This window comes from Leptonychotes weddellii, chromosome 14 (assembly GCF_054177405.1).
Source record: "Leptonychotes weddellii isolate Sample4059 chromosome 14, ASM5417740v2, whole genome shotgun sequence".
Lineage (NCBI taxonomy): Eukaryota > Metazoa > Chordata > Mammalia > Carnivora > Phocidae > Leptonychotes > Leptonychotes weddellii.
Genome location: NC_138382.1, coordinates 78,147,409 through 78,173,965, shown reverse-complemented (window position 1 = coordinate 78,173,965; position 26,557 = coordinate 78,147,409). Strand labels below are relative to the sequence as shown.

The following is a 26,557-nucleotide window of genomic DNA, read 5'->3' as shown; positions in this document are numbered from 1 at the left end:
TGTGCCCAGGTCACACAGCTCAACCCGGGGCCCTGACTGCGGTCCCTCTCCACTGAGTGCCCTGATCACTCCCGGCTCTTCTCCCCTCAGGTGCTCGGCTAAAGTGGGCGGAGCCCCTCGTCCCACCCTAGGCGGGCTCTGCATCTGTAACTAAGGGGGCTCACCCCAACTTCTCATGGGTGGGCAGGTGCGGGGAAGCTGGCCTCCCACAGGCAGGGTCCACCCCGCAGCCCCCGCCTCACCAGGGGGGACCCACCACCACCCCTTCTCGGCGCCGCCCAGGGACCCTGGGCTCCAGACCGAGGGCGTAGGAGAAACTTAAGAACTGCCTCGACCAACAAACTAAGTATTGTCTTTTCTAATTAACAATGAGACCTCTTAGTTTTCTAATGCAGTTTGGGAAGCAGGCAACGGGACAAGCACAGAGAAATGCCCCCCGGGCTCAGAGCCCACAGCCACCCAGCGTCTGCCCCTGCAGGTCGGCGTTCCCCCTGGCAGTGACCCATCCACGCGCATGGACACACGCGTGCGACCGCACAGGAGCACACGCATGCTCGCCGCACACGCGTGTTCGGCCCCCGGACGTACCCGTGCTCACCGCACGCACGCACACACGCGTGCACTCATCGTACACGCACGCACACGCGTTCGCTCACCGCACACACGTGCACACGCACCCGGCACCCGTACGCACACACGCTCTCCCGCGGCACGCGCGCCGGAGCCGCGGAAGGCGCCGCGTCACGGCCGCGGGCTACGGTCCTGGGGGCCAGCGAGGCAGGAAGCATCGGGCTGAAACCTTCAAGCCCCGAGGAAAGGGCAGACAGGAGGCATGGAGGCCCGCTGTGCGCACACCGGCCCGCTCCGGAGCTCGAACCCGCGGCCCGCGGAGTGTGCGCAGCGGTCATGGAGCAGGCGCTGAGCCGTGCAAAAAAGGGCTCGGAGCATGCGCAGGCCGCGCCCCTGCACGCCCTCGCCTCCAGCACCCACAGTTCCAAGCGCAGGGCCGCGTCCGGAAGTCCGTGGAGCGGATCTCCATTCCTCGTCCTCTGATTCGCTCCAAACCACCTCCATTTCCGTAGGAAGTTCCGAGTCTCTGCCCGACCGTCCGCGAGGCGTGTCGGTGTAGGAAGTGCGTGCGGGCCCTGTTTTGTTTCCGGGGGAATCTCGTTTTCTGAGGGACGCTCAGGACTTCCGCATGTCCCCCCCAGCTTCTGATTGGCTGGTTTTATGAATACATTAGGGCAGGGAAGGGCTAGTTTTTCCACATGCGGCAGCGACTGTGGGGATTTGGGCGATAGTATACGAACAGTGGCGGCTCCGCGCTGTGGGAAGGCGCCCCACCGGCGTACCATTTCGGTACGAGCCCCTCCTTCGCCGCCCCCCCTCCCCCCCGCCTCAATCACCGTAAGCGAAAAGTGGCGCGCTTTCGGAGCCATAAATAGCGGGCGGCCGGCAATGAGGGTGTGTTGTATGAAAGGAGAGAAGGTTAGCACTCCCCTTGACAAGGATGGAAGAGGCCCTCGGGCCTGACAACACGCATACGGTTAAGGCATTGCCACCTACTTCGTGGCATCTAACCAACGTTTTTTTTTTTCGGTTCCCGTGTGCTGGGGGGCGGGTCGGCGGGGCAGGAGCCGGGGTCAGGGCGGGAGGGCCGCCCCAGGACTGGGAGACGCCGGGGACGGGAATCGGCGGGGTTGTCCCGCGGGCATGGCCACAGCACCCGGGACTTGTTACCCGGCCGCGGTGCGCTGAGAACCCTCCGTGGCTCCCCGCGTCCCCCGCGCCCCTGCCGCCGTCCGCTGGCCGGTGCTTCCCCCACAAAGGCCCTATGAGAGCCGGCCCGCCTCTCGGCTGGCAGAGCCATCAGCTGTGAGGATGAGGGCACGACGACCCTGAGCTAGGCGCCTCGCAGGCCCAGCGCAGGGAGCGGACCGCACAGAGGTGCGCACCTGCCCAGCGGCCCGGGTGACTGTCCCCGGGCTTGCCGGCCGTTTCCTGGGCAAGTGTGGTCAGCTCTCCTGTGGACTGCTTGTACCGTCTTACAGGTTTCCTCGCCGAGCGAAGTAAAACCTTTGGCAAGCATGCATTTGGGAGAGTCATGCTGTTTCTGCCCCCACCCAAGTCTCCTCCGGGGCCCAGGCAGCCCCTGGCTGCACCCTCTCCCCAGCCTGGGCCGAGGTGCAGGAGTGGACAGCAGGCGCTCTGTCGGGCCTCCGGCACCAGCGGCCCTTGCTGAAGGAACACAGCCTGCCTTCCTTCAGCAGAGTCCCGGAGTCCTTGGCGGCTCAGCGCCGGGCCCTCCCTGAGCCCCTGATGGGCCATCATGCAGGTGCCAGGCGACGGCATCACGGCCACGTGGCCGACGCCGCGTGCTCAGAGCAGGACCTGCTGGGTCGCAGTGCACACGCTCACTGTGCAAGTGACATCCTGACGTTCCCAGGGACCGAGCCCCGCACAGGGCCACTGCAAGCTCCACGTGTAGGGTTCACGTAAGGACCCAGGAAGCTGTTTGTCAAGTTAAATAAAAACCTGATCCACAGTCCCACTGTTAAAAGTGCACGCAGCACGGTCCACCTCACGTTCACTATGAAAAGCAAGTTCCCCAGCTTACCGGGAACCGGGGTCGGAGGCTGGTCCACAGCCCCTCAGACAACCTGCAAACCCACACCTGGGAGCCAACGGGACACATGGGTGTTCCGAGTCGTGGTGAGGGACAAATGAGGACACCTGGAGATTCTAGAGCTCAACCAACCAATGTGGGTGGGGGCCTTGCTGGGGCCCTGGTTCACCCCGACCCGCTGTGGAGCATGTGTGAACACGCACACGTGTGCGTGTGATGGCAGATGCCGTGTAGGGGTGTGCACGTAGGAACATGTACGTACACACAGGTACACATACACGAAGATATTAAGACAATTGGGGAAAGCTGGGCATCAGGTATTTGACTGAAGAACTTGAGGTGTGAAAATGGTTCAGTGCCGAAGCTTTTGGAAAATTCTCTTGTAGGGCCCATGTGTATTCACTGCTTCGATCATGAAGCGTCTGGGATTTCTACTAAACAAACCGGGATGGATGCAGGAAACAAGATGTGTTAACAGGTGAAGCTGAGGGGCACCTGGCGGGCTCAGTCTGCAAGAGCGTGTGACTCTTGATCTCAGGGTTGGGAGTCTGAGCCCCAGGTTGGATGTAGAGTTTACTTAAAAGTCTTTAAGGGGTGCCTCAGTGGCTCCGTTGGTTGAGCGACCAGCTCTTAGTTTCGGCTCAGGTCATGATCTCGGGGTCGTGGGATTGAGCCCCGCGTCGGGCTCTGAGCTCAGTGGGGCATCTGCTTGCGATTCTCTCTCTCCCCCTGAACGCGTGCTCGCTCTTTCTCTAAATAAATCTTTAAAAAAAAATTATTTGGGGAGGCACAGGGGTGGCTCAGTTGTTAGGCGTCTGCCTTCAGCTCAGGTCATGATCCCAGGGTCCTGGGATCGAGCCCCGCGTCGGGCTCCCTGCTCCGCGGGAAGCCTGCTTCTCCCTCTCCCACTCCCCCTGCTTGTGTTCCCTCTCTCTCTCTCTCTCTCTCTGTCAAATAAATAAAATCTTTAAAAACAATTTTAAAAAATTATTTTTTTAAAGTTGACTGATAAAGCCAGCAAGATTCTATGTTCATATATGCTTGAAGTGGTCCAAAATGGAGTTTATTTTTAATGAATATACTAGAAGATAATCCCCAAAATGTCAGTGGTAGCACGAACCCAGGTGGTTTATGATCCTTGCCTATTTGCTTTACGTTGTCAATAATTAACACAAATAGTAACTTTCATAGTAAGAAAAAGTAGTTTTTAGTAACTATGAGCTTTCTGCCAGAGTGGGCCACCCAAGCAGCAGAAGGGCCGGTGAGCTTCCAGCCCCCACCCCGAAAAGAGCTGCACATTAAGAAAAGTGAAAAAGTCTTATGGGACAAAATTACAAGACATGAAAATTTTTATTTTTAAAAGAGAGAATGTATTTTTACACAAATCTACAACAGAGAATTCAAACGTAGAAAAAATAAACTATATCCAAGGGCACAGAGCTCCGTGTCCACACCCCCCTGCTCCCAGGGGCGGGCAGCAATACCTTCGCGCTTCCTACCAAAATATGTGGCAAACCAGGCCCCCCCCACAGCCCCTCGAGCGCTGACCACATGTCACTCCAGCGGGACAGCCCACCTGCTGTCCACCTCCCGGGGAGAGGCCGGGGAAACAGAAGGAAGCCGGTTTCCACATGCCTTCTACCAGAATGGTCAGCGCTGTCCAAGTGACAGTGGCCACTGGAGGGGGCCCCGGAAGCCCGTCGAGGGCAGCCCCCTATTCCCCCTCCCAGGACTCAGGGCCTTAGGAAAGGCAGGGTGGGCGCGGCTCCATCCACAGACCCAGCACAGGCAGGGCCCACGCTTCAGCCACCTGCTGCTGGCGGAGGACGGGGGTGTGGACAGGGGTCCCGCGCCTGGGATCAGCACAGCACCACCCCCGCTCCCCCCCACCGTTGGCAACCGCGCTGCTGGAGGTTCCAACCACCACCGAGAGGCCCGCTGGAGCGGGCGGCTCCCAGTGCCGGCCCCAAGGCCCCCAGCAAGCCTGCGGGTTCCGAAGCCCAGCCTGAGCCCAGGCCTCGGAACCGGGGCCTCCCGCAGCCCAGGCCGGCTCCTCTCCAGCCACACTGCCCCGGGTTGTCCCCGGCCCCCGTGACGCACTCCCGACCTACAGGAGAGCCGAGTCCTTCCCGCGGCCATCCTCAACCTCCTGCCACCAAGGACTTCTCAGGAAGGGGCCGAGCACACGCGGGCCTGGCGGGAGAAGCCCAGCGCGGCGGCGAGACTCCCACCTCGTACCACAGCTGGTGGCCGTGCGCGTCGCGGACGCGGGGGGGACGCGGGGAGCTACGGCACGACACCACACTGTCGGCACAGGGACCACGAACTCCCACACAAAGGGTTTTTACACGGGATTAACCTTACAGTGTTCTGCGTTTTCCAGAAAGACTTTGAAACAACACTCGGCGCTCCAGCAGGAACCGGTGACCGCGGGCCGGGTCGCTAGAGCATCTACTGAACAGACGGGAGGCTGGCCGCGGGGGCTCACAGCGCTTGCATTGGGTGCTTACATACCGAAGAAGGGACAGAACATTTACTGGAAAAAAACACAACTCATGATAAATTGAACTTCACCCTTCTGTAATAAAAAATTAAAAATTTTTGTTGACTCTGAACACAATACAGACTACAAACTTCCCCAGACAGTGTGAGAGGGATCAGCAAGAAATGTCACCAGCAACTTCTAGAACTTTCCGGTGGTAGACACCCCCTCCACCACATCGTCCTCAGAGGCGGCTTAATCCAGGCCCGTCCCGACCCCCAGGCCCAGACCGAGGGGCGCCCTTCCAGACACCGCGCTCCTGCCGCCGGGGCACCTTCCTGACCGTTCCCCCCGCGGCGCCCACAGCGCCTAACAGTCACTCTTCCAGAGCTTGATGGTCTTGTCGTTCTCCAGCGCGGCCGAGGCGATGATGTTCTCTGTCGGGTGGCAGGCTGTTGAGATCACAACGTCTGAAACAGAGACCGGAGCCGACGTCTGCCCCCTGGTGCAGAGACCTGCTCTGCCGCCCCAGGGTCGCGCCCCCAACGCCCCCCGCCACTGGCCCCCAGCGCTCACAGCCCTGAGCTGTGCCACCCACCCCGGTGGGAAGGTGGCAGGCGGCATGACGCAGCGGCCTCCGAGAACACCAGTGTCGGCCCGCGGCAGCAGCGCGGGCTCGTGGAGCCTGGCCCAGCACCCAGCGCACTGGGTCCCGGCAGGTACAGACAAGCCTGGTCTCGCCGCGTGGACAACGTGCCCGCGCTCACCAGGACCAGAGCCCACGCTCCGGCCGCCCCCCACTGCTGCTGGGCCCAGGCACACTCCACAGGGCATGCTTCGCCTCCGCCAGGAAGCTCCCCACCTCCGCCAGGGATGTGAGAGTCCATGAGCTGACACCTGGGGCTACACCCCAGAACTTTCCCGCTTCCCGAACGGCTGCATCCCGAGCGGCTGCAAAGGGGCTGAGTGTCCTGCCCACGCAGCAGTGGGTGGGCCAGAAGCAACCGAGGCACGGGGCTGCTCCCGAGGAGCTAAGCCACGTGGGGAGACCACACAAAGTGGCAGCTGACCTGCAGGTCTAGGCCGTGTCCCCAGCGGGTAGAGGTGGCTTTAAGGGATGACAGTAGAGCACTCAAAGGATCGGACACTCTCCCCCAAGTGCAGGCGGGGAGAGGGGCGGCCTCTGGGGGCAGAGGGCCCAGCATGGGCGGCCGCTCAGAGTGCAGAGCGCAAGGCCCCCAGGGAGAAGGTGGGTCAGAGAGCAACCAGAGCCTCTAGCCCAGAGTGGATGTCCCCTGCCCCACGCTTGTCTCGACGCAGGACACACACACACGAGCAATGTCCGCACACGGAGCCTACATGGACTGTGAGGCCAGGCAGCCAGAAAGATGGCCATGGAGAGAAGTTAAAGCCGGACCCGGCCTTGGCCAGACGGGAGCTCGGGCAAAGCCACCTGCCAACCGCTCCAAAACGGGGCATCCCCAGGCCACCAGAAGGCCGAGGAAGAACACAAGAAGCAGGCGGCAGGACAATGCACACGCGCACACCGTCACTGTGTAACGTGGGTGTGCAGCCGGCACAGATCCCCGCGCTCACCTGTGTGGCCCTGTAATTTCTGTACGATCTCCTTGGTCTGCAGGTTCCAGATGTACACCAGGTTGTCCTCGGAACCAGACACGATCCACTAGGAACGGGAAGACGGGCAAGAAACACCCAGGTCGGAGCTGGCTCCTGGGCGAGAGTCCCTGTCCCCACATGTCCATGCCCGCCCCAGGGCGGCTCTCTCCCTCCCAGCACCGCCCAGAGAGAAACGCGAGGCCGCGCTCGGCCGTCGGGAGCCCTCTGGGACCTGCATCATTTCCTCGAATCACCACTCTCTCAGGGTCACGTCCGGGTCTGCCGAACGCCACCACCCACTCGAGTCACGTCCCGCCTGGGCGAGCACAGGAGTGGGGCCCCGCCTGGGCAGCAGAACCCTCACAGAGACGACACTGCGCCCCACACCCCGAACCCTCCGCCTCCATGAGGGAGAAGCTGACCGTCCCAGGCACCAGTACTTCGTTCTGCGGGCACAGAGGAACGCCCAAAGGCAGACAAGCCAACCTATGAGAGGGTCACCTCTCGGGAGGGACAGCTAGGAGGCCGAGAAGCTCCTGAGCTGGGAGAAAACTTACCTTCCCGCCAGTGACTGAGAAATTGGCAAAAATGCAGTATTTCTCATTCTTGTGGCCGGTGTATGTCTTCAGGCACTGCAAAGACAGGAATGTCAGTACGTCTACTGAGTCACGATCTCCCTGCACTGTGGACAATTCCCGGCGTCTGGAATGCGGGCACTTCACAGACAACTATCCTTAGCTCTGAGAGCAATCTAAACACCTAGGGCGCAAAGCCACGCGGTTGAAGCCTTCACCTGCCGCCTAGCGAGCTGCAAAATCCTGAGTCTGACAAACACACACCACGCCAACCCAATGAAGGTGGCTTCCGTTAGCCCCTCTTGCTTCAGACCCTGGCTCAGCTCCGCCACCAGCGAAAGCCACAGCCCAGGCCCTCGGCACAACCAGTCCCAGCAAGCCTGCCCCCAGCACTCACCTTCCCTTTGCTGTAGTCCCAGAGTTTCAGCGTGCTGGAAGGCAGAGGGGGGCAGTGAGTCACCTGCATTCCCGGGAGTCCCTGCAGTCACTGTGTGCCCCACCCCCACCATGTGCTCACATGCGGAGCAAAGCCAGGGGCCGGGCCCCTCACCCTCTGCAAGTGCGGGCGCAGGGCCCGCTGTTTGTCGGCATCCGAGAGCAGTGTGAGAACCCTGCACGTTTCTGCCACTAACCAGAGCCTACCGGGTGCCCCCGGAATCAGTCAGCGGCTCGTTCCCGCTACAGGAGGGAGGTGGGGAGGTTCCAGAAATGTCCAGAACAGAGTTCAGTGCAACAAACAATCCCCCCTCTTCCCTGGGCAGGAATTCGCTCTTCCCAAGGGTGTTGAGGAGAAGCGCCAACCACATGGCCCTCTGGCAAGCTTGGGGGCCGGGCTCGGGGCCCCAGAGAGCTGCCCGAAGTGCACACACGGCAGCCAGGGGTTGAAGGCCCGCCGAGAGGGGGCAAAACCAGCCCCGAGTCTGCTGGGGTGAAACACAGGCGCTCAGAGGCTGCCCGTGCCCCGACAGAAGCCGCAAAGAAACCTGGACCCCCAATCCTTCTTCAGCCCGGAGACCCGGCCCCCAGCACAGCATATGCATTCCGGAAGCCTACACCTTCCAGAAGCATGGACCACGTACCGGGCTTAGACATCTCATCTCTATGAGTGCAACACTGCTAGGAGACAGGTATCCCTGGCCCGCCCCGCGGGAAGCGGTGGCACTTACTTGTCCAAGGTCGCGGCCAGGATGTACTTGCCATTTGGAGAGAACTTCACAAACGACACAGGAGGATTGTCGTCATCTGCATGGGAAACGCAGAGACAGGCTGATGGGAGGAGCGCCGGGCCTAGGCCCGGGGAGGAAAGGAGGACAGCCCCCCATCACCACACGGGGCCATCCGAGCGGGGACGCTGCCACAGGTGCCCACACCACCACCTAGGATGGGTCCCCGAGGAGCCCAGCACACCCCCCTTCGCCCGTGCCTGGCACCGGTCACAACGGCCGGTTCTCCTCGATGTTTCTCGGGTCCCTGGTGGGGGCCTGACCACCCCCTCTGCCACGACGGCTTTAGAACAAGGGGCCTATGGCCAATCAAACTCAGGGTGCCTGGCCTTCTGCCAACATGGGGTTTGTAGGAGGACCCAGGGTCAACTTCTTCACGTGCAACAGTTTGCCAACGCCCCGCTGGACTGAAGAAGTATTGCCATTGAGGGAAAAACGACCCGGGTGAATCATCTCAGATGTTTTCTGCCGCCTAATTAGAGCAAAAGGTCTGTAAACCCCCTCTAAAAACAACGCTGCTGGCATAATACCTGCATCCTTGCTTCTATACTCGGGTGTGAAAGCTCACCCCGGGCGGCCCGGGAATGCTGGTAAGAGCCACCGTCCGGGCCGCCCAGGCCAAGGCCGGCATTTGCTGCTGCATGACAGCCTGTGACCCTCACATCGGGAGGAGCGCGCTTCCCCCCAGGTGAGAAGGACAGAACCGGGGCCGTGCACCCTGGTGCCGAGCAGGGGAGAGCGGCGGGCCGCATTACCACCTCGAGGGCCCTGGCCACCGCACGCCGGGGGCCGCTGCTCCCTCCGACACGTCCCAGACGCTGCAAAGGCACATGAAAAGGCGTGAGGCCAGACGGCCCTCCTCAGGGCACAGGGGCCACACCAGGAAGGCAGGCCCCCAACTCAGACAAGGCGAAGTAGTGCCGGTGTTTCTGACCCAAGCTCCAGGACCAAAGCGTCGCTGGGTCTGAAAAGTTCTAATCCTGTGGACCTGCCTTTAGAAACAGGCTGGGGACAGGGTTACGCACCGCCCCTTCCTCCCGCAGACGCCGTGGGGCTCAAGGCCTGGCGCTGGTACCTGCCTGCTCCCAGCCTTGGGTTAGTCAACGAGCCTCTCCGAGCCTCCGCTTCCCGCCCGGCTGTGGGGCGGGCTGGCCGTGAGGATTACGTGGGTTAACGTCGACGCTTAACACACAGCAAGCGCCAGACAGCTCCCGCGCGCGAACGATGGCACTTTCCACCCGGTGGAGGGGGCTGTGCCAGGCCTCTGGGGACACGGCGTGAGGTCACGTCATCAGAAGGGTAAACTCAAAAAGCAAAAACCGTACAAAGGCCACCGTCATACGCTGAACCGCATCCCTCTCAAACCTCCACATCGAAACCCTAACCCCGGTATCTCAGCTCTGTGTGGGGACGCAGCCTTGCAAGGGGTGCCTCGGTTAAAATGCGGCTAGTACAGAGGACCTTACTCCAATCTGACCAGCGTCTGTACAAGAGAAGAACTGGACGCCAGAGGTGCACACACATGGGACAACCATGGGAAGACACAGCAGGAAGGCCGACGAGAGACTGCAGGAGAAACCAGGCCCGCCCACGCCTGCATCTCAGATCGCAGTGCCGAGGATGCAGGGATAAATCTCTGGTAAGTCGCCTGAGCTGGGGTGCTTTGCTATGGCGGCCCCCGGTGACCCCAGCTGACGCATAAAGCCACATGCGTTCCCGATTGCCCGGGGAAGGGTGCAGAGCTTCGGAGGCGGCACCTCCCGGCAGGTCGTAGGCCTCTCCCCCAGCCCACAACCCAGTTCTCGCCGGCCCGCAGCGTAGAACTCCACCACTGCCCTATTTCACACGTAAACCTGAAACTGCAGGGACCTTCCAGGCTGACCCAAGGTGATCCACCTTCTCAAAATCCTCCCAGGGCTGCCTCCCCAACGCCTTCAGGGGCTCAGGCCCTACAGGGGCCCAGCACCCACCCTCTGGCCACATACACACCTGCCTCTCTTTGCACAACTGACCCCTACCCGTCTGCAGAGACCCCAGTGCCTGTCCCCCGGGCTCGCCCGTGACACCCCCGGCAGATGGGGTGCATTTCAGGGCTGGGGCTCAATCACGTCTGCTCAAGGAATGATCCAAGGAGAGTCCCCACCAAGGGTCTCAGGGGCTCACGGGGCTTTCGGAGGACACGGCCAGGCAGTCCCAAGCAAGGGCTGATGGAAGACAGCACGGGGCCCCGCCTGGAGAGGGGACGTCACGGTGCCGGAGGTCAGCAGGAAGGAGCTGCCAGGAGCTGGACCTGGTCCGTGAGGGAGGAGCCCTCCCCCAGGAAGCAGATCCAGGATGGAGGACAGGGGGCCTTCCCAGAAAGCACACATAACGGAGGGCAGGGAACAGCGACCGCCGCTGGGAGGGACAGCCTGCCGGAAAGCCCGCGCCGGCGGCACTCACCGATCAGTGTCTTCAAGCACTGGCCAGAGGCGGTGTCCCAGATCCGACTGCAACGCAAAAATAGCAAATTTTTACAAAGCAAGTCAGGACGAACAGCTCGAGGCGTTCCGGTTCCTAAGCAAATCCTGATTTTGAGACTAACACACAGTGAGCCATATTTCAGTTTTCTTTACTGTTCCGCTCCATCATTCCTGCGGCAACGAGGTCCCCCCGCCCTCCGGGGCCAGAACGGGTGCCGCGCACACCGCGCTCCCGCCGCACTCACAGGGCCCCGCGCACACCACGCTCACAGAGCCCCGCGTGTTCTCATGTGCTCAGCCACAGGAGGCGTGGTCACCACGATGGGGACAACAGAGACCACGGCGGAGGGCGCCAGGAGCCCAGCCTGCTCTCCGGCACGAGCAATCCAAGCATGCGGTTGGTTGCTCGGGAGTTTCCGCAGAACTAGAGCATCGTATGGCATCTTCTGGATGTTCCTCTAGTTCAGGAGCAAGAGAACGTACTCGAGGAGCTGCTGCCCCAGAACGGACGTGCCAGTTCGAGCGTGTCTGTGACTTTCGTCCACGCAAACGTCTTCAGCAGCAAACGCGCGTCGCCTGCCCCTCCACGGCACAGACACCCAGCAGCGAGGACACTGGTTCACAGGGTGCCACTTGACCTTCCTAACGTCCTCTCCCAGCTTCCCACCCCCACCGGGGGACGCCCTGGCCCGGGATGATATCCCGCATCACTGGCCGTGGGGCACACTTTCGAGCTGCTCTCTAACTCCCTGACCGCTGGGAGTGGGCGCGGGGCGGCGACCTGCTCCTAGGACCGGCTCCGCTCTGCCTGCCCCACCAGGCCCTTCTTCTGGGAGGGGACCCCCCCCCCCACCCCGGCACCAGGCGCTGTGTCGCATCCCGCAGCAGGCACCCGTTGGGGCTGGGTGCTACAGTGACCGGGCCTCAGGTTTGCTGTCCAGGCAACAGCAGGCCCCCGGCCGCCGGTTCTCCTCGCCCTCCCAGCAGCAGCTCGACTACATTCCCTCCAGGTCCTAAGTCCGCTTCCTCTCGCTGCAGAAAGGCCGAGGGGGGGCCCTCCGTGGAACTGCCCAGTCTCCCAGGCCAGGGTCCCCACTAGGGGACGTGCACACACCCCGTCCTCACCCCCCAGCTCGCTGCTTCCTGACCCTTTAGTTGCACCTTGTCATTTTCCCCACGTGGTCCTCCTCTTCCCTGTTAGACGTATCCTAGGTTCCCTCATGTCTCTGCCCCTGTTCCTGCGCGTCTGCTCACCGCGGACGTCCAGTACCGGGGAAGGCTGTCCGTTTCCAAACCTTCACCTCCCCAAACACTCAGTCATGGTTTGTAAGCAGCAGGGCCTGGCGGTTCAGAGCCGGGGCGCCGGAGCCCGCCGTGTGGCACAGATTCTGGCTGCCACCCACCCACACTGCTGGGGACAACCAGCGAGACTTCAGCCTGCCTCGGCTCCCCTCCTGCCGAGTGGGGATGGCTAGGCTGGGGTCGGTGCTGATCAAGTGCTGTGTCCGTGACTCCTAACTCTTGAAAAACAGACCCTCTACAAAGAGAGAAAGCTCTATCCCGTTAACCAGGAGCTCCAAACACCCTGAATAAGGGGCAGATGGGCCTGGTTTGCTCCTGATTTAACTAGAAACGTTTTTAGCACATTACTGCATGTTGTAAACGTTACAAAGCTTCTGGCGAACGGTTAGCGACACCGTTAGTCTCCACTGGGGGTGCCTGCCCGGCCTCTGCTGGTGACACGTCATGGAGGTTCGCCTTTGTTGACACAATTCATCAGATTACAGACTTCCTGATGTCAATCACGCTATCACAGCCCTCTCACAGTTCGAGAAACCCACGTGGTCGTGGACTACTGTTTTCTGAGGCACTGCTGGAATCAGCTTGCAAACGGTTCCTTTGGAATTCTGACATGGACATTCCTGAGCGAAGCGTCCTCCGTGGATTTCTTTACAGACTCACTGCGGAGCTTGGGGAGGAGGGTCACACTAGCTCCATCAGGGGCATCAGATCAGGGGCCCCCACCTCGTTCTGTGGTCGGATCAGCTTCCCAGCCTTGGAAGCCCAGGATCCAGCTCAGCTCCACTGACCATGAGCAAACCTTCCTCAGCCAACGCAGCAAACAGGAGCTCCCCGAACGTGCCCTTGTCCCCTTCCCTCCCCAGAGCCTGCTACGTCTGCACCCGCTGCCTCCATCCTGCTCATCTTCCCTGCTTCCTTACTGGAGCTTCGAAGGGTTAACTACTGGGCGGGCCTCAGTAAGTACACAGCTTTTTAAATTTTCTCTTCCTTCTCCCTCTTCTGTAGAAAGCTTTCAGAGCCTGTCCATGGACAACCCCGAGATCATTCCAGGCTCGCGGGACACAACGTATGCTGTGCTGCATACGCAGCAAATACACAGCCACGGCGTCGCTCGGGTCCGGACGCTCTCCTATCGACGTCTAGACGCGACGCGTCCTGCCTCACCGTCCTCGCGGCCCCAGGCCCCGCGTGCGCTCGGGGCGGCTGTCTGCGTCTCCTCGGGGGCGGGGGGGGGTGACGACACACGCTCCGTGTGTAAGTCCCGCTGACTCGGACGCTGCTCTGTGCTCTGCGCCCGCCGCCGCCGTTCGCCCACCCTTTGGTTTCCCACGCAACCTGACAGCCTGCAGCGAGGGGTCCAGCTGCCGTGAACCCGGCGCAGCGCGTTTCCCTCCTTCCGTGGCGTTTTCATTAGATGATTTATGTCACCCCCCTTCCTCTTGTTTCCTTTTTGCTAAATATAGACTGATTCCTAGCCTTGCTTTCGTTCTCCCTCGTAATTGAGAAGCTCCTCTCGGGTCATCATGCAGCTGGGGGCCGCTGCCCACCGGCCTCCCACCGGCCTCCCCGCAGTGAGCAGCGAGCACGCTGGACGGGCGGGACGCTGTCCCTGCCCGCGTGCCTCCGTCACGGCGTCTGCCGATTTAAACGGATATTTCCTTCTACACCCTCTCTCATGCCTCCGACAGAGTCCTCAACACTTAGGTTACAAACTCCGAGCTGTCCGAGCATTACTCAGTCCAGGCTACACTGCACATTCCACATGAAACCACGTCCCCCCTTCATCCTCACCTCCTCTGTGGCGGGATTTCCACGCCGCATCCTCCACGGGACGTGAGGCTGGTCCTGGGCCCGCATGCCCCCCATGCCCACAAGGAGCGGAGTCTGGAGCAGGAACGCCTCCCCAGCCTCCCTGCACCAGCAGCAGCCCCTCCGGCTGTGCGTCTGTCCGTCTGCCGCAGCCCACGACAGCAGAAGCCCCTCGCGGGGACAGGCTTCCTCCTGCCCCGTTTTCACTGCTGTCCCCCGGAGGCCAGAACACGGCCTTTGCACAAACAGGCGCTGAGTAAATGAAGTAAATGTCTTCACTTACCAGAGACCATCGTAGCTACTTGACACTATCAAGGATCCATCCCGATTAAAATGAACCTGAGAGCAGAGTGGAGGAAAAAAGAGACTTACTTCCAAGTGGTCCACACAGACTACGTGGCCCTGCCCACCTGAGTGGCCCCCTACTCACAAGTACCCTTGACAAACACATGCCGTCTTGCTAACACTGACGAAGAAACAGAGCCGCCACGCACTTCGAGCTCTACGGATTTCCTGCCGACACTGACAGATACTCGAGTGACACGGATAAAGTGATTCTTGCCAGGTGTCTCAAGCAACAGGCCCTTTGTTTCACGATGGATAACTAAACTTAGAAGGAAAACCAACCCCGAACACATCTTCAGCAACTAAATCGCTTACTACAAAATGTATCCTTGAAAAGAAACAGAGGGGACCAAGTGACCAAGCCCAAGGGAGAAGAGGCTGGGCCTGCGTGCATCTGCTGCTGCCATGGAGGCGGCCTGACCAGGGCAACCTGGCCGAAACCCACCTCCCCGACCTCACATTAAACCAAGAAAAACCCACCTGTTGGGTAACCACCGGAAGAATGCACGCAGGCGCGTCCCCCTGCCTGCCACGAGGACCGGGAACCTCAGGCACCCAGGCGCCCGACATCCAGGCCGCTCTGAGCCCCACACCTCAGAGCGGGGGTGACTCCCCCGTGGGCTGGTCCCCCGGGCACGACCGGCCTCCGCTCCCCACACCTCTGTCACCCGGGGGCCCAGCGCCCTCCACCCCCGTGGCCACACACACCTCCGGCAGCCGACAAGCCCCAGTCTCACAACTAAACCATCTTCGAGTTTTTTTCCTGCTTTCCCGGTGGAATCCCAGCGGAAGTAAAGGAACCACGATGTCAGATGAGACTATCGCCAACTTCTACCTTTTTTGAGTCCTGGGCAGAGTTTATCCAGGATAAGCCTTTTTATAACAACTAGCACCTTGCTGAAACCAGCTCGCTCCCTGCTTCGTGCCACGTTTTCCACGTGAGACTGCGCGACACAGGGGCTGGGGGTGGGCCCGTGGCCGCCTGCTGGGTCAATTGGCCTCCACCCTGGCGCCACCACCCCACCAGCCCAGTCTCTCCGGCCGCGGGGCTGCCCATGTGGCTGCATCCGCCCGACTCACAAGGGCCAGGCTGCCTCCAGACACTGCTGGACGTCCCCAGGGGCCAAGCCACGCGCCCAGGAGCACCTGAGAGCTCGTTCCACTGAGCAGCAGGCCCCAGAGCACGCCGCTGACACACCCTCGGTGGACGCGGGTGACGCGGGGCCAGGAGACCCGGAGAAGCTGGGGTCTAGACTCTCGGGCCCCGCCCGCCACGAGGACAATGCTCTAGTAGCTGCAGCAGGAAGGTTAACAGGTGGGATGAACTTGGCTTTATTTAACCCAAAGTCTCTACGGTCCCACCCCAACACGTGACCGGTGTCGAAGTCACCCACGAGACACTTCTGGCTCCCTCTGGTCCCACGGAACCGTCGAAGGCTGAGCACGCACAGCACACCTGATGCTCACGGCGGGTCTCGATCGGGGCTCCCAGCACTTCACGGGCTGCACCACAGCGCGCGGCTGGCGGCCTCTGTGCTGGACCGCTGGGCCCCGCATGCTCTCCAGGAGACACTCGAGAGGCTTTTCTGTTGTCCTTCCATCCCTACAGGCTCGCAGGCCAGCTATCTAACCAAGACCACCCGCTCGTCAGCCCCTCAAGGTAACGGTCTTTCTAACTCGCTGCCACCTGTCCAACCACGTTCTCCCTTTCTCTGGGTTTGCAAAATACTCTGTCACGGTCCATTGTACCAGACACTAACGAGTTGGCATGGGTCCCCGGAAGCTGCCATGCCAACCTCATACTTTGCCTTGTTCCCAACCACATCGGGACCTCCCCATTGGCAAACACAGCTTGGCTTTTCCATCCCACCAACGGTCAGGTGCGAAAGGCAACAAGGCCGCCCTACACGTCCCCACAGTCTAAACGTAAGCACTACGAAGACACGAAAAAGGCAACAAGTCAGACCCTAAGGGGAATGCCAAGTCCGCACTCAGATGACAGTCACTCAGAGACCTCCCTCCGGCGGCAGGGAGGGGCACACCTGGCAGACAGGTGAGCTCACGTAAAAGCAGCGAAGCAGGAAACAGGGTGAGTACAAGGAAAATCCACAGGCCGAGCGGCTGCAGCGAGGGCCCTTCCGGTGAGGAAGCTAATGCAGGAGGGAGTCCGGGCGAGAGAGGACGGGGGCCAGCGGAGTACCCGCCGGGAGGCTTCCAGCTGCCAGCCGCATCTGCTGGAAAGCTCAGTGTGCCTCCTTCACACGACCGTGACCGCCAAAAGTCCACCCGCAGGAACGGCACGCCGCGGGGTAAGTTGTCCAACGAAGATGCCCACTGCACTCCTGGCCGTGCGGTGCGACTTACAAGCAAACACCCGCCGGGGTGCCTGGCGCAGGGTGCCCACTACCCCCCGGGGTCTGGGCACAGACACCACAGATGCCCGAGAACCCCTCCCAGGGGGCCGCACGGCAGCTGTGCTCCACCCCCACCACTTAGAGAACATCCGGTGAAAGACACGGATTTTTAAAAAACCGGACGGCCTCAGGAGGAGGCAGGGACTAGCAGTGGGCCTGGAGGGTGGGGACTCAGGAGAGTGTGACTCTCTCCTCACTCCCTCTGTTTGCCTTTTCTTAAAGGAGTACATTTCACTTCAGTGGGAAATGCAACTTTACAAACCCTACGGCTGCTCAGGCTAAGTCCCCCCGCCCCCCAACTCGCACTCCTGCGACTCCCCGCCTTCCTTCAGCTCGCTTCCCGGGTCCTTCGCACATTCGCTGCCGTGCTCTCCTCGGACTGGGAGTCCACAGCGGAGGGGAGAGCGCCGGTCAGGCCGGGCCCCATGTCCATAGCGCACTGCCTTCCTCGGAGCCCCAGGCGCTGGCCAGGACTGTGGGCGGCAAGGGCCCCTGCAACCAGCGTGCGATACGTGTCCTCTACGTATCCAGGCTCTGCAAGTGGTCTCGGCTGGGCAAAAAAGCCCTTCCAAGGCTGAAAATGTTTCAAATCGCTCACCTACACGATTTCAGAAAGTGAAAAGGACCATCTGCTCAGTAAGAATAAGCACACTGTTTACACGATCCCTTCCCCTTTCCAAAAAAAGGCAAACTTGGCTAAGAAACAAGCCCAGGCTCTCTGCTGACAAAGAAAGGAATCTCCTGGCCACTTTCAAGTGGAGAGGTTTGTGATACAATGGATACTTCAAGCACCCACACTCGTCTTGCACACTGCTGGCGTGCACACAGGCAAGACGCGGAGCACACACAGGACACTCGTGGGGCTCCGCCCTCCACTGGCTCTCGCCCTCGGCCAGGTCATCTCGACCTCCTCCACCACCACCCCAAGATCAAAGCCAGCTCCACTCCAAACTCACTTCCCAATGCATGGCCCTCTTCTAGGCCTGGCCGCCCTACCTGTCCCACAGGATTCAGTTTCGGGACACCACACCCGGACCCTAGCCCGCCTGTCCTTTCATGGGCCCAGGACAGGGAGACCGTTCTCAGGGTCCCCAGTGTCCCCTCCCTGGCCATCACCCTGTCCTGCTGCGCGGTGTCCAGGGTTCGGTGGGACTTACAGCTGAAACCGGGTCCGAGTGTGCAGGCAGAGTCTTGAGACACTTCCCTGTTTTCACGTCCCATATCCTCACGCTTTCATCAAACTGAAACAAAAGAAGAGGTTAAGGCCATTCCATACAGAGGGGGAGATGACCGGTCCGCTGGAACCCAAGACGTGCCACCATCAGCCCCTCGTCCCCCAGCACGACAGAGAAGACTCAAGGCTCAACTCCCAAGCCCCTGGCTACAAAGTACCGCCCCCCACACCCGGGGGCATCACACTTACAGAGCCCGAGACGATGAGGTTGGACTGGGGGTTGAAGTTACAGCAAAAGACGTAGTTACTGTGCCCCTTCAGGGTTTTCAGACACTTTCCCTAAAACCAAGTATTGTCAGACTAAGTTACTCCCAGTGGTTATTTCTTTTTTTTTGTTTTTGTTTTAAAGATTTTATTTATTTATTTGAGAAAGAGAATGACACAGAGAGAGCATGAGAGGGGGGAGGGTCAGAGGGAGAAGCAGACTCCCTGCTGAGCAGGGAGCCCGATGCGGGACTCGATCCCGGGACTCCAGGATCATGACCCGAGCCGAAGGCAGTCGCTTAACCAACTGAACCACCCAGGCGCCCCCCCAGTGGTTATTTCAACACCGAGCCCACAGCGGCCCGATGGCACATCTCCCACCAAGCGGGGCCACCCATGATCAGCTGGTCCCCAGACCGCCCTCGGACTCCCACACCGTGCCCCCTGTCCACGAACAGGGGCTCTGCCGGGAGGGGAGCAGCTTACCGAGCTCACGTCCCAGATCTTTAGGGTTTTATCATCTGAGGCGGAAACAAGGAGGTTGGAATCTGACGACCAGGCCACATCTGATATCCCCTGGGGAGCAAAAACACAGGGTCACCACCTTGATGGGACAAAATGCAGTGAACCAGCAAAGGTCAGAACATCCGTCTAAAGATAAATAAGCACTATCCAAACCCTCTAGCTACTCCCGACCACACAGACGGAACACTACACGGTCCCCAAAGGAGAAGCGTGTTTTCTTGCAATCACGATGAAACTTTTCTGGGAAGGTCAAAAGTATTTGCTTAAAAAACAAGAGGCAAGGGGCGCCTGGGTGGCTCAGTTGGTTAAGCGACTGCCTTTGGCTCAGGTCATGATCCTGGAGTCCCGGGATCGAGTCCCGCATCAGGCTCCCTGCTCAGCAGGGGGTCTGCTTCTGCCCTCTTCCCTCTCGTGCTCTCTGTCTCTCATTCTCTCTCTCTCAAATAAATAAATAAAATCTTTAAAAAAAACAAAAACAAACAAGAGGCAAACAACTCAAAAAACTCGGGTTGGGGGGAAGCTTAGATCTTAACCTGATGAACCCTGGGGATGGGCCCCACCCCCTGGACCAGTGGAGCTACAGCGGCCCACCAACTTCAGCATGCAGGGCTCACACCTACCAGCTTGTGACCAGATATGGTTTTCTCAAATTTTCCGTCATACGCTCCCCAAATTTTAATGAGTTTATCAGCAGCTGAAAGAAAGGAAGACAAAGGAAATGGGGTGCTTCAGTCATCCTGAGTACAAAATCTGGGCTTCCCACAACAAGTGCCCTGGGAACAGTGTGAATCCCTCTGGAACCCACGTGAACAGGCTCCATGCAGAGGGAACAGCCGGTGCTCAGACACCTGCTGCCCGCGCCCTTCCCCTCTCCCCCAGGCCCATCACTTCAGAGCAGCCAAGCACCCCAGTTAGGGCGAGGGGCAAATGGCTTGCTGCAATGCCCCAGCGGCAGCGTTAGGAAGCAAGCCCTCCCGCTGTCCCGGGCTTCTGGTTGCAGCTCCGACAGCCCCTGGCAAGAGCTGAGGCCCTGGTGATACGTACATGAACTTGCCAGCCACTCCCCGTTCGGGCTGAATTTCACAGAGGACACGGCTTTCGTGTGGCCAGCCAGGGTGAATTTTAGAGCATAGTTTGGTTTAACGGGGGTAGGCTGTTGAAGAGACAGTACCAGTCATCAAACAGTAGCCACTGTGCTGGTTTCAAGCTCAGACTCACCTCCTGAGCTCCAAATCCACATTCCAAGGGCCTACTAGACTCTCTGGAAGTCACCTTCCAAACTGGACAGGTTTAAATCTGGGCTATTTCCCCTCCACAGCTCTGCTTCTCCTGTAGCCCCCTCTTCAGTGCCCCCACTCCACCAGGCCAGCTCAACACGGACGCCCCTCAAGGCCTCACCCCACCCTCAACGAGACTGGAGGCACCATCTGACACAGCCGCAGCCTTGCTCAAAGGCCCACGTGTGCTGGCTGGTGTCCACCAAAGGGGTTGGCAAACCTGCCTGGGAACCAGAATTGTGGAACCAGGGAGGGGGCTTCATGAGAGGCTTTCTGGGTCCCGCAGAGAATCTTACAATCGGGACCAAGGATCTATGTTTTTGATAAAGCCCCTTCCCCAGGGAACAGGTCTGGGCATCCCCAGCACGGTAAACAAGCACCGAGTAGGTATGTGCTCGATGAATAAAAAGGCAGTGTCTGAGGGAGAAGCATCTCCAAGGAGTGTTCGGCCTAGGCGCCCCCTGACAGTTCCCCCAGAGCCCTCAGGGACATGCCTTGCTCTGCGCGGCCGAGGAGGAAGGGGTGGGCTGTGCTCTGGCGGCCTCTGTCTCTGGCTTCTTCTCCTCCGTTGCCATGGTTCTAAAGCCCACCAGGTAGGGGGACGCGGGCAGAGGAGTTCACAGCTCCAGTCGAAGACTCCCAGTGCAAAGAACTGTCTGCTAATCGAAACCTACAGGGGGAACTGAGGCCAATAAACAAACCATATTTTACAAGTTAATTCCCAGAAAAAAGGATGAAAAACCTTTGCCCACCTCGCTTGGCCCCGCAGCAGATACACTGTTCCAGATGAACCTATCCTATCTGTGGGCCTAACTCAGCACTAACACTCTTTAGATGCTAAGACAGCCTGCCCAGGCCCCTTTTGTCAACGAAATCCAAGGCCCCATCTTCAGGGGTGCTCCCTACTGTTATCCTTGTCAGTAGGAATGCAGCCGGTCTAGGCAAACAAAACACAATTTTCTTCAAAGAGCCCTTGAAACGTAAAAAAAAAAAAAAAAAAAACAAACCAACCAACCAACCAAACCAACCAAAAGTGCAGGAAGACTGAGCTTCAGGGTGTAGAAATTTGGGAACTCATCCAAATCCTCACAAGTGATGCAACAGGGCTTAACTGCCATGTTTGAAAATAGACAAGAGGAGACCCCCAGTGCTCTGCGCCTCCCGGGGACTTCCCTGTCGCCGGGTGCAGACACAAGGCTGCCTCCCGAACCCTAGCAGCTCAAAAGGCGCCCTGTCCCTGGTGAGGCGACTACAAGACGCAGCCGGGAAGCGCGACCTGGGGCTGGCCGTGCCTGCTTGCTGAAGCCTGAAGTGTACACAGATCGGCTGCAAGCAAGCCGGCGCGCTGCAGGAGGGGAAAGACTGCAGCTCAGTTAGGTTTCAGCGTGACAATGGGCGCTACCTGAGCCATACAGCGAGCGACTCAGTTTGCTGTAGCACAGGATTCCAGAACCTGGATGTGTCTCCTAGAAGCACACCTGGTGACTCTGAAACGGGTTGGGCGGTGGGGGAGCCACCTCGGACAGCATCCTCGCAGACATCGCTGGCCATCCAACCCAGAAGTGTGCACCACCGTTAATCTAACGAGTTTACAGTGTAAATTCTAGCTCAGCGCTTAAAACTGAAAGCCTGCACGACTCCTTGTCACACCAAGGGAAAATGGAAGCCATCAAAAAAGACCATGTCTCAAAGTCTTCATCCAGGAGGAGGGAAGAGCAATTACAGTGCAACACAGCCGTGTAGAGCACAGATGTGGCCCCTGCTGGCTACCTGTAGCGAGGACTCCTACCCAAGGATGGATCGAGCTGCACCCAAAGCCCAAGTACTAGAGCGGGGGAGGGGCAGGTCACATAATCGCACCCAGGGACAAAAGTGCTGGCACAAATGCTGCTTGGTGATTTAGTGCAACCTGGCAGTGCCAATTAAGCCAAGTGCCAATTAAGCCAAGTGCTGCCCTCCCCTAGGTGGGATGGACAAGTGGGCTGGGGGAGCTAAGGAAGACAGCTGGAAAGACTTTCACAAAACCTAACATCTGAAGAAGGTATCAGCAGGAGCTAAGTGAGGTGTGGGGGAAAAACAGCAATGGGGACAGAAGAGGCTTCCTCTGGGGTAAACAGGGCAGCTCAGGGAGCCCAGAGCTGCTCCTTTTAACATAAAAATTGAGACCCACCAGGAGGTGGGGTGTGACTCCCAGCAAACTACCTGCCCTCAGGTGAGGACCAAGGAATAGATCAGACCATTTCACAGAAAAGGCGTCGAACCCCTCCCAGCTCAAACCCAATCCGCCAGTCCCTTGGGCTAGCAAAATATTAACATGCAAAAAATCAGGGGGACCATAAAGAAGACAATTTCTGGACTCAAGGCCCCTGGTTTCCACTTGAGAGGGAGAAAAGCCGTGCATTTTCCATTAACACTCAGGTGATTCTGGGGAAGCAACTGGACGGCAGGGTAGGGTCTAGCTCCTCAAGGAGTCCAAGAAGGTAAAGGCAACTGTGCCGTGGGGAAGGCCTCCAGAGCACATGCTACCTGCCCCCTCTCGACACTCACAGGTCTCTCACCCAGGTGTGCCTGACCACCCAAGGCTGAGCTTCCCAAACCTGAGCGCTCGCCTGCACTGCTTGTAAAATGCAGCTTCCCGGACTCCACCCCAGAGACTGGGCCCACAGGTGAGGTAACCTGATGACTTGCAGGTGGTCAGACCAAAAGAGTGGGGGGGGGGAATGCCTCTCTCCCCACCTGTTCTGCAGCCGGCTTTCATCCTAGCTTACCTATCTGCCTTCTAGGGGACCGGGCCAACCTCAGAGGCAGCGTCTGGCACAGCACCTGCCAGTGTGTCTGAAGGGCTTGATAAACGGACCTAGGTGGGTAGAAACCGACATGAGAAGGCTAGTAGGGAGCGTCTTGCCATCAGCCAAAATGGCTCTGGCACACCAGACTGGAGGTGGTGCGAGGCGCTATGGAAGGAGCCGGGGTCTCTCGCGGCGGGAGGGCGAACCGCAGCAGGTCGGGGTAGGGGGCGTTTCTGCAGAAGAGGAGAGCAGGCTGGTCTGCGCGCCACGGCCAGGCACCAGTCGGTGGGTCTGGGGTCTTTCTTTGGACGAGCAGCGGAGAGCAAGGGGAGACGCGCGCTGGCTGCTGGAATAAGTCACAGTCCCCGGGCTGAAGGCTTGTCACCCGGCCGCAGGGGGAGCGGAAGCTGGGGAGTGGCCGCACGGGTGGGCGCTGGGGGGGGGGGGGTCGCCGGGGGGTACGTTTGGGGAGGGGCGCCGGGACCCGAGTACGGGGAGGGGGCCGCCGCCGCCGCCGCCGGGGGCCGGGCGCGAACGAGGGGCGGAGAGCGGGCACCCGGAAGGGAGGCGGTGGGGGCGCGGGGCGCCTGCACGGGAGGCCCCGGCGGCGCTGGGCCGGGACCTGGGCCTGGCCCGCCGGAACACGTGCGGCGGCGGGGCGGCCCGAAGGGGCAGCCGGCGTCGCCCCCGCCCGCACCCCGGGTGCGGTCCCCGGGCTGGCGTCCTCGCTTACCTGCCGGCCGCGGCGGCGGGGCGGGCACTCGGGGCGTCGCGTCGCCGCCGCCTGGGCGGGAGCCGGGCCGAGCTGGACGAAGCGGCGCGGGGGGGCGCCGGCAGTGCGCGTGCGCGAGGGGCGCGGCGGCGGCGGGGCGGGGCGAGCGCACAAAGCCGGCCTCTCGGAGGGGCACTACGGGGAGCGGCGAGGGGCAGAATGCCTGGGGCAAGCCCAACGCCTTAAAGGGACGCTTGCGGAGCGCGCTTTCCCCTGCAAAGCGGTAACCTCAAAGTTGGCGGGTGTAGGTCGTTCTTCTCGTGCACTTTCTAAAAACGGAAGTATGATGATACCTCCAGGAAAGTGCCAGTGTGCCCCTCGAAAGTTCACCTCCTGAACTCGGCCTGCAGCGGCGCCCCCAGAAAGCAGCAGGGCCCGCCCCTGGGAGTCGAGGGGCGGCAGGTCCCTGACGTTTCTTGTGGGACCCTCACTCAGGGACCGCGGCCCCCCTTCCCCGTGGCGCACTCAGCTGACGGCGGCAGCCAAAGCGTGCACAGCTGCCAGCGCGGGCTGGTCTCTCCACGCATGCCTGGCAGCTCGGCCGATAGGGTCCCATTCCGCCCCCCTCCCGGAAGCGAGGACCCTGAGCCCGCAGAGTTGGGGGCGCCGGCCCCCGCACTCCGCCTCCCGGCCTCCCAGCCCTCCCGCATGGCCGGCTGTCCGCCCGCAGAGAGCCCCGGTCAGGGACAGTCCGTACTTGCAGTCACCGCGTGCAGGCAGCTCTGCGGTCTGCAAGGTGGGGTCCCAGACGGTATGTCACCGCCAGCTACAGATGAGGAAGGGGAACCCCTAGAGGGGAGGGCTCGGGCAAAAGGAGAAGCTGGAGCCCGTGTTCTGGCCCCCCGTCCTGTGCATTCTCGTCCGCCGCCCCCACTCCCGCTACCCATGTGGGTCTTACAGTCTTGGAAGTGGTCTTGGTCTCCCCAGCTCCGCGGCCCCAACCCAAGCTGCGTGACCTGCAGTCTCATTTCCCAATTAAAGATGGAAACACTGAATATGTCCCAGGAACCCGTGCCAACAAAAGGACAGCATTTGAAATGGAAATGCCCAAGGAACAAGGTGTGTGGTTATCATGGACACAGGAGCTGAGACAGGCGCTCCAGGGGCCCAAAGTCTCTGGCCCTGGCACAGCTCTGTGTGGATCTGGGAGCCACCTTTGTTACAGAAGTTAACAAAACCAGCGCGGGATGAAGAAGGACGTCTCCCTCCACCTGGCCACCTGGCCACTTGGGCCAGAACCTGAGCCCATCATGGACACCCCTCCATCACCTCTTGGCTGTCTCAGCCATCCATTTCTCTCCATTTTTGCTCCAGGTTTTGTCTTCCAGAGGGCCTTTTCCAAACCTTTCTGAAGCACAGTCAGAACTAAGACCCCCGATGCTGTGATGTGTCACCCCCTGATCTAAGCCTCAGAGCCAGCTTCCCATTGCTCTCACGTCCAAATCCAACATCTCCTGGTGGAGTTTACCGGACTCCCCCCTCTAGCCTAGCAACACCCCCAATCCATGCACCCCAGATCCCAGCCCCAAATCAAATATACCTCCAACCCTCCATACCCCAGAACTCAGAACTCAAACCGGGTTCCCAAGGAAATTGGTCTTGCTTCCCTCCCCCCAGGAGACAGAGCCTTCCCGTGAAAATGAGGAAATCCTGTTAAGTGCTCTTGCAACCCATCCTTGCAATCATAGCTAAAATACTACAACCAAATGACACAGCAGGTAAAGCAATTTAGCAAAAGCAGGAGATTTGCTTTATGGGCTAAGTTTTAAATCCTTTTATATCCCTTCAGAAATGTGGTCGGGCTCAGAAAAATCACAGGTAGAAATGGAAGTGAGGATAAAAGCCACAGAGAAGGGGAGAACATTTTGGAGATTTGTTTTCTCCAGAACATTAACTGTGCTTTGGCCAACGGGAGCTAGTTGGTAAATGAACCTGTTTCCATGAACAGTTTTTATAAAGACAACGTTTCTCAAGACTGTCTCATCAAGCAGAGAGTTTGGACCGGTCTGGGCACCCTCCCCACTCGCCCAGGTCCCTCCACCAGGCACACCACAGCACTCATGGCCGGTGGCGCTGGGAAGAGAGGAGGAGGAGGACGACGCGCGCCTGGAGGCTCTATTCTCTGCTAAGTTTGTGGCATGTGTTATCTCTTGCACCTTCACAACAAGCCTGTGAAGGGGGTGCCTTTATTCCTTTTCCCACTGAGGGAACTGAGTCTGAGGGGTTGAGAAGCTGCCCAAGCACCCTCAGGCAGTAGGCACAAGCATGGAAGTCAGTCCTGGCTCCAGGCAGAGCGCACACTCCCGGGCAGCACACTCACGATGCACACTCGGTGGCGGGTGGATGGATGGGTGGAGGCTGGATGGACACGTGGATAACCAATGGGGAGATGGATGAGTGAATGAGTGAGACGCACGTGCTGAAGGGAGAGCAAGCTGTGTCAATGGAAGCAGTCAGGTCAGCAAGGGTTGAGGACGGAGGCAGAGCTGAAACCGCCGACATCACTTTCTTAGAGGACATGAAGCTTTTGGAAAACCATATTTGGTCACCCGGTGATAAAGATTTCACCAGGCACCGTGCACTGCCAGACTTGGGAGGGCTTGGTGGGAGGCGGCAGGAACGCTGTGTGCTCCCTGGTGTGGGGGGGATGGGAGGGAAGGAAGCACTGGTCCTTTAATGGCCAAGCCCAGAGCTTTGGATTCCGACGGCAGTTGATGAGGGAGGGTTGTGGAAGGCGAGGGACAAGGGGATGCCTGGGACCCAGGGCTTCCAGGAGCTGTTCACCAGCTTTCCAGACTAGCCGGCCCACCTCTGCTGGGCCACCATTCCAGGGGGCTGCTGACACTACCCAGAGACCCCAAGGCTCCCACCAGCCCAGGTCAGTGGGGTTTCTCCTGGTAA

The 26,557-nt window shown here is 59.8% G+C and overlaps 1 protein-coding gene and 1 non-coding gene across 3 annotated transcripts; one reads left to right on the top strand and one right to left on the bottom strand.

The window, feature by feature from the left end:
* The first annotated feature begins 1,466 nt into the window (after nt 1-1,466).
* LOC115936612 (U6atac minor spliceosomal RNA) lies at nt 1,467-1,592 on the top strand. Its single transcript, XR_004072027.1, has one exon. It is a non-coding gene; the product is annotated as a U6atac minor spliceosomal RNA (small nuclear RNA).
* A 2,365-nt stretch (nt 1,593-3,957) lies between these two features.
* Nucleotides 3,958-23,734, bottom strand: WDR5 (WD repeat domain 5). Of its 2 annotated transcripts, XM_081803908.1 has the most exons (15): nt 23,618-23,723; nt 22,864-22,952; nt 20,590-20,777; nt 19,863-19,971; nt 19,439-19,512; nt 18,780-18,869; nt 18,279-18,368; nt 18,013-18,096; nt 14,380-14,435; nt 10,966-11,012; nt 8,467-8,542; nt 7,698-7,731; nt 7,283-7,357; nt 6,705-6,792; nt 3,958-5,578 (listed from the first exon to the last, which is right to left on the bottom strand). In XM_081803908.1, exons 3-15 carry the CDS (start codon nt 20,668-20,670, stop codon nt 5,478-5,480), a joined length of 1,005 nt encoding a protein of 334 aa, XP_081660034.1. In that variant the 5' UTR covers nt 20,671-20,777; nt 22,864-22,952; nt 23,618-23,723; the 3' UTR covers nt 3,958-5,477. The 2 variants fall into 2 exon arrangements, with proteins under 2 accessions (XP_081660034.1, XP_081660035.1); XM_081803909.1 differs by lacking the exon at nt 22,864-22,952 and having other exon boundaries at nt 23,618-23,734.
* Between the last annotated feature and the right edge of the window lie 2,823 nt (nt 23,735-26,557).